The sequence below is a fragment of the Somniosus microcephalus genome, chromosome 4, assembly GCF_052327205.1.
Source record: "Somniosus microcephalus isolate GS21.2 chromosome 4, FLI_Smic_1.0, whole genome shotgun sequence".
In the NCBI taxonomy this organism is placed as follows: domain Eukaryota; kingdom Metazoa; phylum Chordata; class Chondrichthyes; order Squaliformes; family Somniosidae; genus Somniosus; species Somniosus microcephalus.
The window spans coordinates 42,455,642-42,472,727 of NC_140990.1; the positions used below are offsets into that span (position 1 = coordinate 42,455,642).

General features: G+C 47.7%; 1 protein-coding gene across 1 annotated transcript in view; it reads left to right on the forward strand.

The window, feature by feature from the left end:
* Positions 1-1,820: 1,820 nt before the first annotated feature.
* LOC147118728 (uncharacterized) overlaps positions 1,821-17,086 on the forward strand; it is a 50,682-nt gene continuing 35,416 nt past the window's right edge. Inside the window, exon 1 of the mRNA XM_085984546.1 lies at positions 1,821-2,419. Coding sequence (XP_085840672.1) covers positions 1,821-2,419 — 599 coding nt within the window. The remainder of the gene's footprint in view (positions 2,420-17,086) is intronic.

Consider the following 17,086-nt stretch of genomic DNA (forward strand, 5'->3'; position numbering starts at 1 on the left):
TCTCAGTCGTCTCTTTCCCGGAGAAAAGAGCCCAAACCTGCTCAATCATGCCCGAGAGTTGCATCCTCTCAATTCTGGTAACGTTCTTGTAAATCTTTTCAGCATTTTCTCCAGTGCTTCAATAACCTTTTGTAGAGTGAAGACCAGAACTGCTCACAGTGCTCCAACTGTGGTCTCACCAAGGTTCAATATAAATTGATCATTACCTCCCTGATCTTGTATTATATTCCTCTAGAAATGAACACCAGTCCTTTCTTTGCAATCTTTGTGGCCTGTTCAACTTGTGTTGCTACTTTTAGTGATTTATGTGTCTGTATTCCCAGATCTCTTTACTCCTCTGCCCCATTTATTTTCTTACTTTCTAAGGTGTAAGTGGCTTCCTTATTCCTCCTACTAAAATGAAGCAGCTCACCTTTCACGACATTGAATTTTGTTGCCCATTTACCTGCCCAGTTTCTGTCTTCCTGTATTATGGTGCAGTCCCCACATTATTAGTTATGCCACCCAATTTGGTGCCATCTTCAAATTCTGAGTCCAAATCATCGCAAACAAAATTGGTCCCAGCAGCACAGACCGCTGTGGGACACCACATCTCACTTTCTGCCAGTCCGAGAAACGTTCTTAAACTTCGAGCCTCTGATTTCTGTTTTGTAGCCATCTTTCCATCCATTCTGCTCCCTGGCCCTTGACTCCACACAACTGACCCTGGTCATCTTGTAGACCGCACATACTATGGACACAGTGGTGGAGGGGTAGGATATTGAGTCCTCTGGCAGGGGTGCTGATGAAGTGGACTTCGCTGTCCCGTGTGGTTTGAGGCATCGCTAGTGGCGTTTTTCACATCTTTGCACCTTTAAAAAAAATGTTTCCAGCTTATTTAACCCTTTAACATGTAGGACACACAAAACATGAAGCCTCATCAGTTTTCCTCAGAATAACAGGACTGAATTTGAATTAGAAAACAGTTAGGAAACATTCAGCAATTAACCAGACTGGGCGGGGCCTGAGGTGCGAGTTAGTAAAGTAAAAGTGGCGGCCAGTTTACTTTGCACGATGGCGGAGAGCCCGGGCATTTGGGTTACTGAATAATTTAAAGATTAATTTTGTTTTTTGCCTCTGAGGCCCCAATCTCGATGGGGTGACGTTGATCCAGAATCCTCCGCGCAGCAGAATGTGCCCCATCAATGACCACTGGAGCCCAGTGCGCAGGTGCGGGACCGGGCTGTGCTCTGAGCATGCGCAGTGTGGGAGGCAGTCTGCGGCGGAAGAGACGCTCCCGGGAGGCGGTAGGAGGTTGTGGGCTCGGGAGGAATTGGACCTGCGGGTGGACTGGGAAGCTTCATAAACACCCGGTGTAGGCCTCAGGCCCCGAATAAGAGCCCACAGGCCCCGTGTTTGTCCCGCGGTGACAGGCCCGGCCGCCCGGGTCAGTGGGGTCACTGGCCGCCATCTTGGACAGGGCGGGGTCACGGCGCATGCGCAGCCATCAGCCTGGAACAGAGAGTGGGCGGGGCTTCAGGGTCCCAGTGACCAGGAGAGACAATCATTGACTCATTGATTTTATTCTCACTCTGCACACAGCGGGTGTCTCACCATTCTCAAAAAGATTTCAAACATCAGTGTGACTGGAAAAGCACCGAGACACACACACCCGAGTGAGAGTGTTCCAGTTCACTGACTGTGGAAAGAGCTTTAACCAGTTACACAGCCTGAAAAAACATCGCACCATTCACAGCAGGGAGAAACCGTACACGTGTTCTGTGTGTGGATGAGGCTTCAACTGATCGTCCAACCTGGAGACACACAAGGACACCCGCACCATGGAGAAACCGTGGAAATGTGAGGACTGTGGGAAGGGATTCAATTACCCATCCCAGCTGGAAATTCATCGGCGAATTCACACCGGAGAGAGGCCGTTCACCTGCTCCATGTGTGGCAAGGGATTCACAGAGTTATCCAAGCTTCATATGCACTTGCGAATTCACACCGGGGAGAGGCCATTCCCCTGCTCCGTCTGTGGGAAGGGATTCGCTCAGTTATCCACCCTGCTGACACACCAGCGAGTTCACACTGAGGAGAGACCTTTTAAATGTTCTGAGTGTGAGAAGAGTTTTAAAAACAGAAGTGAAGTTCTGACACATCAGCGCACTCACACTGGGGAGAGGCCATTCACCTGCTCCGAGTGTGGGAAGGGATTCACTCAGACATCCATCCTGCGGAAACACCAGAGGGTTCACACTGGGGAGAGGCCGTTCACCTGCTCAGTGTGTGAGAAAAGATTCACTCAGTCATCCAGCCTGGTGGAACACCAGCGAGTTCACACTGGGGAGAAGCCGTTCACCTGCTCAGTGTGTGGGAAGGGATTCACCCATTCATCCCACCTGTTGACACACCAGCGAGTTCACACCGGGGAGAGGGCGTTCACCTGCTCTGTGTGTGTGAAAGGATTTACACGTTCATCTAACCTGGTGACTCAGCAGCAAGTTCACAAGTGACTGTAGGGGTTGGTTTCTGCTGTTATTGCTGCTGTTAATCACATCCAGGACTGAACCATGTTCATTTCAACAGTTGGAATTTGTTTCTGCTGATGTTAATAACCCCAATAACTGGGCTGCAGTTTAAGATTCTGGATATATGTCAAATAAATCAGCTTTGTGTTAAACACATTGTAGATTTTTGTCTTTCCCACCTGAGTGTTTAGCATCACCTGGCTGGAGCTCAGAAAGGACAATCTGGGGGAGGATCGTACGGCGGGAACAGAACTCCAGCCTGGACACAGTCCTTCAGGGCCACACTGAGAGGGGCAAATGGCACTTTGGTCTTTCTCGTCTCTCTTCACTGACAGCAAAGTCCCCGTGTGGGTTAATCTTGAGGCCTGTAAGAAATGTGTCCCAGCCGCTCTCTTCCATGGTTCAGAGCTCCTATACACGGAACAGAAGGCTCCTTTACAACTGTGTTTAGAGTCAGGAAGAACAACGGTGAATGCTGGGAACGTGCTGTCAAATCAGAGATTGGTGTAAAACTGCGATTTGTTCCTGACTGAAAGTGGAACGGCAGGTTTAAGATTCCAGTCTAAAAATGACTGGTAATTATTTTCTGAAGATTTAACATGTTTGTGTGACTGTCCTGAGTCTATCACTTTAAGGCAGGTTAAAATAAATTGGTTAAATTCTGCACTACAATAGCAGAGGGAGGAGTTCACAGGAGCCTGTTAACTGCTGGTACAATTATACAACAGACCTTTGATCTCCAGATAAAGAAGGACCTGCAGCGTGTTTCCAGGAATTCCCTGTTTTATTGATGTGTGTGCGTTAGACACCAGGATAACTAAAAATACACGACCCGGAACATCCACAGGGGTGTGATCCTGACAGTTACTCTGGGATCACTCCTGCTGTGGAAATCCACCACTGACCCTGCTGAAGGTTGTAGGCTCAGGGAGTGGGGCCTCCAGGAGTGAAGTGTAAGGAAGCTGGGCTTCAGTATCCTGACAAATATATGGCGAGGAACCAGAGGAATCCTTACTGAGGAACCATCTGGGGTTTTACCGGCCAGCGTAGGTCTAGGGGTGAATGATGCCTGACTCCCCGAACTGTCTTACATTGAACCCAGTTCAGATCAAGGTGAGTTCAGTTTATAGGAGAATAGGAACAAATATCACCCACAATTGAGGGAGTCAAAAGCAGCCATTAGAGAGGTTAAGAGATATTTGGAAATGAAGATGGTGCACAATTGTGGTAATATTAGTAAAAGCTTTTCCAGCTATGTCAGGAGGCAGAAGACATAGTTACATAGATTCCCAAATCCGTGCCCATCTTTCCTGCAATTCCAAGTTTGAATCCCTCCAATCAGGATTCCGCCCATGCCACAGTACCAAAATGGCTCTCATCAAAGTCACAAGTGACATCCTTTGTGACTGTGACAAAAGTAAACTATCCCTCCTCGTCCTTCTTGACTTGTCTGCAGCCTTTGACATGGTTGACCACTCCATCCTCCTCCAACGCCTCTCCACCGTCGTCCAGCTGGGTGGGACTGCACTCACCTGGTTCCATTCTTATCTATCTAATCGTAGCCAGAGAATCACCTGCAATGGCTTCTCTTCCCGCTCCCGCATCGTTACCTCTGGTGTCCCCGAAGGATCTATCCTTGGCCCCCTCCTATTTCTCACCTACATGTTGCCCCTTGGTGACATCATCCAAAAACACAGCGTCAGTTTCCACATGTACGCTGATGACACCCAGTTCTACCTCACTACCTCTTCTCTCGACCCCTCCACGGTCTCTAAATTGTCAGACTGATTGTCCGACATACAGTTCTGGATGAGCAGAAATTTTCTCCAATTAAATATTGGGAAGACCGAAGCCATTGTTTTCGGTCCCCGCCACAAACTCTGTTCCCGAGCCTCCATCCCTCTCCCTAACATCTGTCTGAGGCTGAACCACACTGTTTGCAACCTTGGTGTCATATTTGACCCTGAAATGAGCTTCCGCCCACATATCCACAGCATAACTAAGACCGCCTATTTCCACCTCCGTAACATCGCCCGTCTCCGCCCTTGCCTCAGCTCATCTGCTGCTGAAACCCTCATCCATGCCTTTGTTACCTCTAGACTTGACTATTCCAATGCACTCCTGGCTGGCCTCCCTCATTCTACCCTACATAAACGTGAGGTAATCCAAAACTCGGCTGCCCGTGTCCTAACTCGCACCAAGTCCCGTTCGCCCATCACCCCTGTGCTCGCTGATCTACATTGGCTTCTGGTTAAGCAGAGCTTCAATTTCCAAATTCTCATCCTTGTTTTCAAATCCCTCCATGGCCTCGCCTCTTCCTATCTCTGTAATCTCCGCCAGCCCCACAACGCCCCCCCCCCGCCGCGATATCTGCGCTCCTCTAATTCTGCCCTCTTGAGCATCCCTGATTATAATCTCTCAACCATTGGTGGCTGTGCCTTCTGTTGCCTAGGCTCCAAGCTTGAATTCCCTGCCTAAACCTGTCCACCTTGCTACATCTCCTCCTTTAAGATGCTCCTTAAAACCTACCTCTTTGACCAAGCTTTTGGTCACCTGCCCTAATTTATCCTTATGTGGCTCGGTGTCAAATTTTTTGTCTTGTAACACTGCTGTGAAGCACCTTGGGAAATTTTACTACGTTAAAGGTGCTATATAAATACAAGTTGTTGTTGTTGTTGTAGAATTACACTGTGTCTACAGCACAGGAACAGGCCATTCGGCCCAACTGGTTAATGCCGGTGTTTCTGCTCCACACGAGTCTCCTTCTGTAGCGTATGTAACTGTTCTACCTTTAAGAGAACTATTGTATGTAACCGTCCACCTTTAAGAGAACTATTTTAGGTGTGGCACTACTTTATCCTGGCTGCTGTATACTGTAATACCGACGGTGACCACACCGGTATACAAGTGCTGTGGCAGAATTTATTGGGCAGATTCGCCCTGACCTTCGAATAGTAAAGTCCTGTTCAAGTTACTCTTGTAGTCTGTGTATTACTTCGCTATACAACCCACAGACTTTACAGTGGTGACGAGTTCGATCTTACCCTGCGGCAACAATACTTCTGAAGAAGTAAACGAGCGTCGAGAAGAGGCACCCGCCCTCGTCATTTTGCTGAGAGAAAACTCGAGTCTGCAGACCAAGAAAGGAGGAAGATTTCAAACACGAAGTCTTCCATCAGCAACAGGCACTGATTGTCGCTTCTGCCATGGTGGTGAGTGAGCCGATCAACACGAGAAACAAGTCGGCCACGGTGACTGTGAGTAAAGGGAAAATAGAAACAAATAAACGGAGGATAAGGGCGGTGCACTCGACCACGGTCGAGGGGGAAAGGAGCCGGACAGAAGTCGGGCCCAGAGGCGCTGAGACTGGGGCAGCGTGGAGCAGAAGCCGCGGTACAAGCGGGCTGGGGAGCGTCGTGAGACGACTAGACCGCGACGGCGAAAAAGGCCGGACAAATACCGCGACCACGAGGCGCTGCGACCGGGATCGTAAGGCGTGGGAAGATATAAACATAAATAAGCCACGGAGAACTCAGCCACAGTCCTACAAGAGAGGGGGCGGTACTGGACCTAATTCTGGGGAATGTAGCCGGGCAAGTGGTGGAAGTGTCAGTAGGAGAGCATTTTGGCGACAGTGACCACAATTCGGTGAGATTTAAGGTGGTCATGGAAAAAGACAAAGACGGCCCGGAAATAAGGGTTCTAAATTGGGGGAAGGCCGATTTTAATATGATAAGGCAGGATCTGGCCAAATTGGACTGGGAGCAGCTACTTATAGGAAAATCCGCATCAAAACAGTGGGAGACTTTCAGAAGGGAAATAGAGAGAGTACAACGCCAACATGTTCCAGTAAAGGTCAAGGGTGGGACCAACAAGCAAAGGGAACCTTGGATGACAAGGGATATACAAAAATGCATTAGAAATAAAAGGGGGGCTTTTGGCAGTTACAAAAGACTAAAGACGGAAGAAGCCCTAGAGGAGTATAAAAAATGCAGGGGCATACTTAAAAAAGAAATTAGGAGGGCGAGGAGGGGCCATGAAATAACACTGGCGAGCAAAATAAAGGAAAATCCTAAGATGTTTTATAAGTATATTAAGGGCAAGAGGATAACCAGGGAAAGGGTAGGGCCCATTAGGGACCAAAGTGGCAATCTGTGTGTAGAGCCAGATGATGTAGGCGGGGTTTTAAATGAATTTTTTGCATCTGTGTTCACTATGGAGAAAGACGATGCAGACATAGAAATCGGGCAAGGGGGCTGTGACATACTTGAACATATTAGCATCGAGAGGGAGGAGGTGCTAGCGGTTTTAGCAGGCCAAAAAGTGGATAAATCCCCAGGCCCAGACGAGATGTATCCCAGGCTGCTGTGGGAGGCAAAGGAGGAGATTGCAGGGGCTCTGACACAAATTTTCAGAACCTCTCTGGCCACAGGGGATGTACCAGAGGACTGGAGAACAGCTAATGTAGTACCATTATTCAAGAAGGGTAGCAGGGATAAACCAGGGAATTACAGGCCAGTGAGCCTAACATCTGTGGTAGGGAAATTATTGGAAAAAATTCTGAGGGACAAAATTAGTCTCCACTTGGAGAGGCAAGGATTAATCGGGGATAGTCAGCATGGCTTTGTCAAGGGTAAATCATGTCTGACAAATCTGATTGAATTTTTCGAGGGGGTGACTAGGGAGGTGGATGAGGGAAATGCTGTGGATGTGGTTTACATGGACTTCAGTAAAGCTTTTGACAAAGTCCCGCATAGGAGACTGGTCAAGAAGGTAAGAGCCCATGGGATCCAGGGTGCCTTGGCGCGTTGGATCCTAAACTGGCTGAGTGGCAGGAGGCAGAGGGTGATGGTCGAAGGTTGCTTTTGTGACTGGAAGCCTGTGTCCAGTGGGGTACCTCAGGGATCGGTGCTGGGTCCCTTGTTGTTTGTGATCTACATAAATGATTTGGATGAGAATGTAAAAGGTATGATCAGTAAGTTCGCAGATGACACGAAAATTGGTGGGGTGGTAAATTGTGAGGAGGAAAGCCTCAGGCTACAGGACGATATAAACGGGTTGGTCAGATGGGCGGAAAAGTGGCAAATGGAATTTAACCCTGAAAAGTGCGAGGTGATGCATTTTGGACGGACAAATAAGGCAAGGGAATACACAATGAGTGGTAGGACCCTAGGAAGTACAGAGGGTCAGAGGGACCTTGGTGTACATGTACATAGATCCCTGAAGGCAGCGGAACAGGTAGATAAGGTGGTTAAAAAGGCATATGGGATACTTGCCTTCATTAGCCGAGGCATAGAATATAAGAGCAGGGAGGTTATGATGGAACTGTACAAAACGCTGGTGAGGCCACAGCTGGAGTACTGTGTGCAGTTCTGGTCGCCTCACTATAGGAAGGATGTGATTGCTTTGGAGAGGGTGCAGAGAAGATTCACCAGGATGTTACCTGGGATGGAGCGCCTCAGCTATGAAGAGAGGCTGGACAGGCTGGGGTTGTTTTCCTTGGAGCAAAGAAGGCTGAGGGGGGACCTGATTGAGGTGTACAAAATGATGAGGGGCATAGATAGGGTAGACAAAGAGGAACTTTTCCCCTTAGTAGGGGGGTCAATAACAAGGGGGCATAGATTCAGGGTAAGGGGCAGGAGATTTAGAGGGGATTTGAGGAGGAACTTTTTCACCCAGAGGGTGGTTGGAATGTGGAACTCAATGCCTGAAAGGGTGGTAGAGGCAGGAACCCTCACAACATTCAAGAAGCATTTGGATGAGCACTTGAAATGCCATTGCATACAAGGCTATGGACCAAATGCTGGAAAATGGGATTAGACTGGACAGGGATGGATGGGCAGCGCATACACGATGGGCCGAAGGGCCTCTTTCTGTGCTGTAAAACTCTATGATGATCTATGATCTATGAGCCGGGGAGGAAAGCACCGGACTGCGAGAAGCTGGGAGGCGCGATTGGGGTGAAAAAGGCCAGACAGTGACTGAGGCCACGAAGCGCTGCGACCGGATCGTAAGGCGCGGGAAGAGATAAAAATAAATAAACCGCGGAGAATGCAGCCGCAGTCGGGGAGGAAGCACCGGACTGCGAGAGGCTGGGAGGAGCGATTGGGTGAAAAAGGTCGGACAGTGACCGAGGCCACGAAGCGCTGCGACCGGGATCGTAAGGCGCGGGAAGAGATAAAATAAATAAATCGCGGAGAACTCAGCCGCAGCCGGGGAGGGAAGCACCGGACTGCGAGAGGGCTGGGAGGCGCGATTGAGAGCCGCGCGAGCGGGAGAGACAGAGCCCGAGTAAGAGCCGCGCGAACGGGAGAGACAGAGCCCGAGAGAGAGCGAGCGAGAGCCGCGCGAGCGGGAGAGACAGCGCCCGAGCGAGGGAGACTGAGCGAGATCCAGCCAGCGGCTGAGACCGTTCGCCGTCAACGGGTTGTACCCAGAGCCGGTTGCCCGGCCGAGAGAAGGGAACGTGCTGAAGCTGAAGAGCAGGCTGCGAACCCCGAAAGCCAGCAGCCGTCGCCCGAGGGAAAAGCTTACCCCTCCCGCTAGGGGAAGAAAAGCGGGAACCGCCATCTTGAAAGTGGGCGGGGAAAGAAGATAAGCGCGGGAAACCGCGGGAAGCCGCCAGTAGGCGGAGAAAAAGACAGAAGCGGGAACCGCCATTTTGAAAGGGGCGGGGAAAGAAGATAAGCGCGGGGAAACCGCCATCTTGGAAAAAAAAAGTTAAAGAAATATTTCGTTGTTGTTTATCAGGGAGATGAAGATGCCTAAGCGTGGTAACATCAATGATTTCGATTCCGAGGTAGAAGATTGGGCCACGTATGTAGAACGCATTGAGATATATTGTGAGGCCAATAAAATAGAGGATGATGATAAAGCTATAACCTTGCTAAACTCGATGGGGGCGAAGACATACGGGCTATTGAAGCATCTTCTAGCACCAGTTAAACCGGCGGATCAAACCTTCGATAATATTGTTGCTGTTCTGAAGGATCACTTGAACCCCACACCGCTGATGTTGGCGGAACGATTCAAATTTTATGCGAGAACGCAACGGAAAGAGGAAAGCAACGCGGAATACTTGGTTGAACTGCGTAGGCTAGCGAAATACTGCCAGTTTGGAGGAAATCTGACAGAGGCATTGCGAGACAAATTCGTGTGCGGGTTGTCGAAGGAAGGAACGCAAAAGCGACTGCTCGAAGGGAATGACCTTACACTGGATAGGGCTGTCCTTATTGCAGCATCACACGAAGCCGCAGCGAAAGGAACTGCGGAAATGCAGCTGAAGGCAGCGGTCCTCAGTGTGGATCAAATTACTTCGGGTGCAACGAAATGTTATCGTTGTGGGAAGACAACACACGACCAGAACCAATGCTGGTTTAAAAACCAGGACTGTAGGAAATGTGGCAAACTGGGTCACATAGCCAAAGTATGCCGGTCAGGGAAGAAGACCAACAACCAAAAAAAAAAGCCATCACAGGAAAAGTACAACAAAGTACACAAGGTGGTTGAGAAGAGTTCAGATGAACAGAATTCGGATTCAGACCCAAGCGGCCAGGAACTGGGTAGTCTGAGAATTCATAATGTGAGTAAGGAAGCTGACCTACAAACTATCTGGGTCATGCTAAAAATAGCCGGAGTCCAAGTGAGAATGGAATTGGACACTGGATCAGCCCTATCAGTCATAAATCGAAGGGATTACAACCGGCTATTCTCACATATACCCTTGAGAGATACCAAGTTCGTATTGCAGACATACACGGGGCATAAAGTATACCCCATGGGAAAGATAAGAGTCAAGGTGAGAGACAGGGGCAAAGAACACCCCGGAATGGACTTATACGTACTACCTGAGGGAGGACCACCACTTCTAGGACGGGAGTGGATCAAGAAAATAGACATGGAATGGCACTACCTCAAAGCAATAACGAGTGAGAACTCGGGGCAGACAATCAGCTCAGACTCTGACACGGATGACGATAAGACCAGCCCAAGCATGAAAGACAAGTCTAAAATGAACTTGCTGACTAAGGTTGGTAGAACGAATGTGGGCATAAAGGCTTATGCTCCAGAGGAGAACAAAGTTTCAGAACAGAATTCCTCTGAACAACAACAACATAGCTTGACAGAGAATTCTGAGTCTGTTCAAGTTACAGACATATATATTACTGAGGAACATCAAGCTCGAACGCAAACTTATTTCAGATTACGACAGCAATTAGAACAATTGAATTGCTGTCTCGAGCAAGAGATGAAAGCAATGAAAAAGTTCTATGATACCGAATGGGAGAATCTCGAAAGACAACAGAAGCAGCTGGGGAAGAAAAGGGAGCAGGAGCACACAAACCGTCTGCACGAGGAGGCCAAACGAATCAAAGCTGATTCGGCTTCTGAAGGGGCGTGCTCCAATCCGGTGGAACAAGATGTGCCGCAACTGAAGGCGCTGGTTAGCAGGTTGCAGGCAGAAAAAGCTGAGTTGGTCGACATGACTTCCGAGCTCCTACTGAAGTTGGGTGCAGCATCACCGGACGATTCATTTGTGGAAATTCGAATGATGGGGGCTGCGGATGATGGCGAAGTAGAAGCAGCAAAGGAGCCCCAGGACAAGGTTCTAAACAGCCCTGCAGCTAATGGAAAAGGGATGAGGACAGAAGAGTTAACAGTCAGCCAACTCCTCCAGGGCAAGGTTATAAACAGCCCTGTAGTTAATGGAAAAGGGATGATGGCAGAAGAGTTAACAGTCAGCCAACTCATTCATATGCTGAGGGATAAAACTCTAAAATGGGAAAAACTTAAATACGAGCCTCAATCTTCAAAGGGAAGGGAGCTCTCAAAAGTCATTGGAAGAGCTGAGGTGGCAACCCAGACTGAGAAGACTGCAGCAGAACAGCCCTTGGATGCCAAAAGTACGCTGACGCACGGCAATGTAGAACAACAGAATACTGAAACAGCTACTTCAGTAGAGGGATTGAATAGTCCGATCAATCAATCTCCGAATGAAGTTGAAGTATTGAAATCACAAATGAGGTCATTAGTAAAAGACTTGCAGGAAGCCCAGAAAAAGCGGGATGAATCTGAACACATGATGAAGTCTCTTCAGGACAGATGTCGGGATTTGGAACAAAAGTCGGGTAAGGAGGAAATAGAAGACCCTCTCGCTGGCCTAGCTCAGGACGACACCGAATATTACCATGATCTATTGAGTGACACTGAATATTACGAGGACCTGGTCTGCCCAGCTTGTGCCGAGAACTCCCAAAGTGCCGAACTCAGGATGAATCACTTAAAGTCTAAGGAACATAGGGAGATGGTGGCGTTACAGCTGGCAGCTGACAATGGAGCCCCGAGAGTCTCCAAGAAGCAAAAAAGGAAAAGACGAAGCAGAAGATGATAACCATCTGAACCATTATTATCTCTACCCGATCACACACGTGGTCCCCCGAACGAAGCCAAATCAGTTGGAAAGTAGGAAAATTTCCCAAGGCAATCCAACTGTTTTTTGTTTGTTTTAAAAAGTCAGCAATGCTGGTTCAGAAGTGATGGAAGTAAAGCTGTTAAGTCTAGGGAAGGACTATGGGATGAGTCCCTCTAGCAAGGTGACCCGACTACACCACGGAGGCGTGGTCCGGACCGAGTCAAGAAGATCAGAGACTGAATCTGTGAACTGTTTCCCGCAGAGACTGAATCTGTGAACTGTTCCCGCAGAGACTACCTCTGTGAACTGTTGTAACATGAAGTTGGATATGTTATGATGTTATGTTAATGGGGAATAAGTATGTCGTAAGCTAAAAAGGGAGGACTGTAGTGTATGTAACTGTTCTACCTTTAAGAGAACTATTGTATGTAACCGTCCACCTTTAAGAGAACTATTTTAGGTGTGGCACTACTTTATCCTGGCTGCTGTATACTGTAATACCGACGGTGACCACACCGGTATATAAGTGCTGTGGCAGAATTTATTGGGCAGATTCGCCCTGACCTTCGAATAGTAAAGTCCTGTTTAAGTTACTCTTGTAGTCTGTGTATTACTTCGCTATACAACCCACAGACTTTACACCTCCCACCACTCTTCATCTAACCCTATTAGCATATCCTTCTATTCCTTTCTCCCTCATGGGCTTATCTACCTTCCCCATGAATGTATCTGTGCTATTCGCCTCAACCACTCCTTGTGGTAGCGCGTTCCACATTCTGACCTCTCTTTGGGTAGTTTCCCCTGAATTCCCCATTGGATTTATTAGAGACTGTGTTATATTTATGACCTGTAGTTTTGGATTCCCCCACAAGTGGAAACATTTTCTCCAGGTCCACCCTATATAACCTTTTCATCATCTTAAAGACCTCGATCAGGTCACCCATCGGCCTTCTCTTTATTCTAGAGAAAAGAGCCCCAGCCTGTTCAGCCTTTCCTGATAAGTATATCCTCTCAGTTCTAGGATCATCCTTGCAAAGCCTTTTTCCACATTCTCCAGTGTCTCTATATCCTTTTTATAATATGGTGACCAGAACTGTGCACTGTACTCCAAGTGTGGTCTAACCAATGTCCTATACAAGTTTAACATAACTTTTCTGCTTTTTAATTCTATCCCTCTAGAAATGATCCCCAGTCCATTGTTTGCTCCTGTTATGGCCTCATTAACCTGCGTCACTACTTTTAGTGATTTGTGTATCTGGACCCCGAGATCCCTTTGCTCTTCTACCCCATTTAGACTCTTATTTTCCAAGTAGTTTGTGGCCTTATTATTCCTACCAAAATGCACCACCTATTTTAAAATTAATTTGCTAATTACCCTCCCATTCTGCAAGTTTATTGTCTTCTTGCATGTTGTCATTCCTCAGTATTAACTCTTCCTCCCAATTTGGTGTCATCGACAAATTTTGGAATTGTACCTCTGATTCCCGAGTCCAAATCGTTTCTGAAAATGGTGAACAACAGTGGTCCCAGCACCGATCCTTGTGGAACACCACTTCCCACCTTTTGCCAGTCTGAGTAGCTACTCCCAACCCCTACTCTCTGTTTCCTGTTTTGTGACCAGCTTGCTATCCATAAACAGTCTGTAAGATCGACAAGATGACCAAGGTCAGGCCGTGTGGAGTGAAGGGCCAGGCAGCAGAATGGATGGAAAGTTGGCTACAAAACAGAAATCAGAGGGTTGGAGTTAAGGGAAGTTTGTTGCGATCTTTCCATCCATTCTGCTGCCTGGCCCTTGGCTCCACACGGCCTGACCGTGGTCATCTTGTAGTCCGTACATACTGCAGACACAGTGCACCAGTGGTGGAGGGGGTGGATATTGAGTCCTGTGGCAGGGGCGCTGATGAAGTGGATTTCTCTGTCCGTGAGTTTTGAGGCATCGCTAGTGGAGTTTTTCACCACTTTCCACCTTTAAAACAACCTTGCTGCCAGTTTATTAAAGCCATTAACAGCCACTCGGGTGGGACACACCAATAAATGAGGCCTTGTAAGTTTCCCTCACAATGACAGGCCTGAACCCGAGTTAGAAAACATTTAGTAATTAAACCAGACTGGGCGGGGCTTGAGGTGCGAGTTAATAACGGAAAATTGGTGGCCAGCGTACTTCACACCAGGGCTGAGGACCCGGGGACTCGGGTTTCTGCATCATTTATTGATTAATTTAGTTTATTGCTCAATCTCAAGCAGACGGGCGGGTCATCTTGCTGTCCAGCGGAGGCGAGGTTCCCCAGTGGAGAGCTCTCTATGTGGGGGTCCTTCCCTGCACCATTGGGGATCTGGGGTGGAGACTGTTGTAAGGAGCTGTCGTGTGCAACAGTTTCTAAGCTCCTTTCTGGACTCCAAGGCCAGATGTGGTTTCTGTGGCCTAGAGGCGTCCATGGGCCGTGTATATATTCAGTGTGAGAGGTTGCAGCCCCTGTATAGTTACCTGAAGGGGCTGCTCCTCAACCCTTGGTTACACTTTAGCCCCACGCTCCTAATCTTTGGTCGCCCGGTGCGGAAGGGGGTGGGTAAGTCGGAGGATCTTCTCCTGGCCTTGCTCTTGGACCTGGTGAAAACAGCAATTTGTAGGCCCTGGATGGGCGGGGCCCATGGGGGGGGGGGGGTCGCTCTAGCTGCCTGCCTCTCTCCCATGGTCTTGTCCCTGCCCGGGTGGCGCTGGAGAGGGAGCAGGCGGTGTCCACTGGTTCACTTGATACCTTCTGTGCCCACTGGTTGAGGAAGGTATCAAGAGGCGATAATCGATCCTCACAATCACATTGTGATTTAATTATTAATTGTGTGTGTGTCACAAATACATTCCTTCTATTTTGATACAAAAGCTCTACTAGACATGTTAAACTACTAGCTATTTAATCCGGGCTGCAGCTACTGAAAGGTTGACTGTACTGAGGTTTGTGGCCAGAGCTGGCAGACGTGTTGTTCTGAAGTCTGATGTCTCACACCTGAAGACTCTGTTTATGTCGTGTTGTAATGACCTTTTTCTGTTGCCTGGTGTCAGAAATAGAAATCAAAGGGAGATGATGCCCCACTCTGTTAATCAACTCTTTGACACATTCCCGTGTATTTCCTTTCTTAATTTACAAAGATCACAACTCCATTAGTGAACAATGGATTGCCAGTCTGCCACTTTTTAGTGAGGCTTGAAAGGATTCGCTGTGAAGCTACACCTGCCCATCTGTCTGTGTGTCACTGTGTTTGGATTGTGTTAGACAACAGTCCTAATATCTCGCCTACATCCATTACAATTTTTGAAATGTTAGATTGTACTTGGAAGAAGTTGAGTTTGAATCTGACAATTCTGCAATTGGGAGCTGTTAATGATTTCTGTTTTTCACGTAGCCATATAGTGATGTGATCAGTCAAAGCAAATTAAAAGATGCTGCTATTTACTGAACACAACTGAATAATTCTACAAGGATGCTATCGCAGTCTTCCTCAGTATTAACTATACCCCCCAATTTAGTGTCATCTGCAAATTTTGAAATTGTACTTCTGATTCCCGAGTCCAAATCATTCATGTAAATGATGAACAACAGTGGTCCCTGTAAAGTCTGTGGGTTGTGCAGTTAATAACGACACAGACTTCAGGAGTAACAAACAAACAAACAGGACTTTACTATTCGAAGGTCAGGGCGAATCTGCCCTATAAATCATGCCACAGCACTTATATACCGGTGTGGTCACCGTCGGTATTACCGTATACAGAAGCCAAACAAGTAGTGCCACACCTAAAATAGTTCTCTTAAAGGTGAACGGTTACATACAATAGTCTCTTAAAGGTAGACGGTTACATACACTACAATCCTCCCTTTTTAGCTTACAACATACGTATTCCCCATTAAACATAACATATATTCAACTTCATGTAAAACAATTTACAGATATAGTCTCTGCGGAAAACAGTTCACAGGTTCAGTCTCTGTGGGAACAGTTCACAGATTCAGTCTCTGGTCTTGACTCGGTCCGAACAACATCTCTGTGGTGTAGCCGGTTCACATTGCTAGCGTGACTTATCCAATAGTCTTTCCCTTGACGTAACAGCTTGAACTTCCGTCCTGCTGAACCAGCAGTGCTGACTTTTACAAACAGCTGGACTGCCTTCGTAATTTTTCCCTACTTTCCCATTAGAAGTAATAATGATTTAGATGGTTATCATCTTCGGCTTCGTCTTTTCCTTTTTTGCTTCTTGGAGACTCTCGGGGCTCCCTTATCAGCTGCCAGCTGTAGCGCCACCATCTCCCTATGTTCTTTAGACTTTAAGTGCTTCATCCTGATTTCTGCACTTTGGGAGTTTTCATCACAAGCTGGGCAGACCAAGTCCTCGTAATATTCTGTGTCACTCAACAGGTCATGGTAATATTCGGTGTCATCCTGAGCTAGTCTAGCGAGAGGGCCTGCTACTTCTTCCTTACCCAACTGGACGTTAGCCGACTGTTGTTCCCTCCCTAGACATCTTTCCTGAAGAGACTTCTTTATGCGTTCATATTCATCCCACTCTTCCTGGGTTTCCTGCAAATCCTTCACTAATGACTTCAATACTTCCCCTTCCATCGGAGATTGATTGATCGGGCTATTCAATCCTTCTACTGGAGCATCTGTTTCAACAGTCTGTTGTTCCCATTGATGTGATTCAGCGTACTTTTGGCATCCCAGTAAAATCCGTGTTGCACCCTCAGCTATATCCGTAACTTTTGAGAGCTCCGAACTCCTTCCCTCTGAAGATTGAAGCTCGTGTTCAGATTGTTCCCATTGCAGAGTCTTGTCCCTCAACATATGAAGGAGTTGGCTGACCGTTAACTCTTCCGCGGGAACACTGTGAATCAGAGTCTTCTCCATTTCATCCACCTTTTCCTCCAATGCTTTCACCTTCTTTTCCTCTTGGACTTTGGCTTTCAGCGCTCGGAGAAGTTGTGCCATGATGCTATCTAGCTCTTGTGCCATGATGCTCTCTAGCTCATGTCTTACAGTCTCTGTGTTTCTTACAGTTTCCTTTTCTTCCGCTGAAAGGATTCCCAGTTGAATCTGTTCTTCAAGTTGTTGAACCTCGGTCATTGCCGCCTCATATTTGTCTTGGGTTTCCTTCAATAATTTTCTGAGTTCTTGG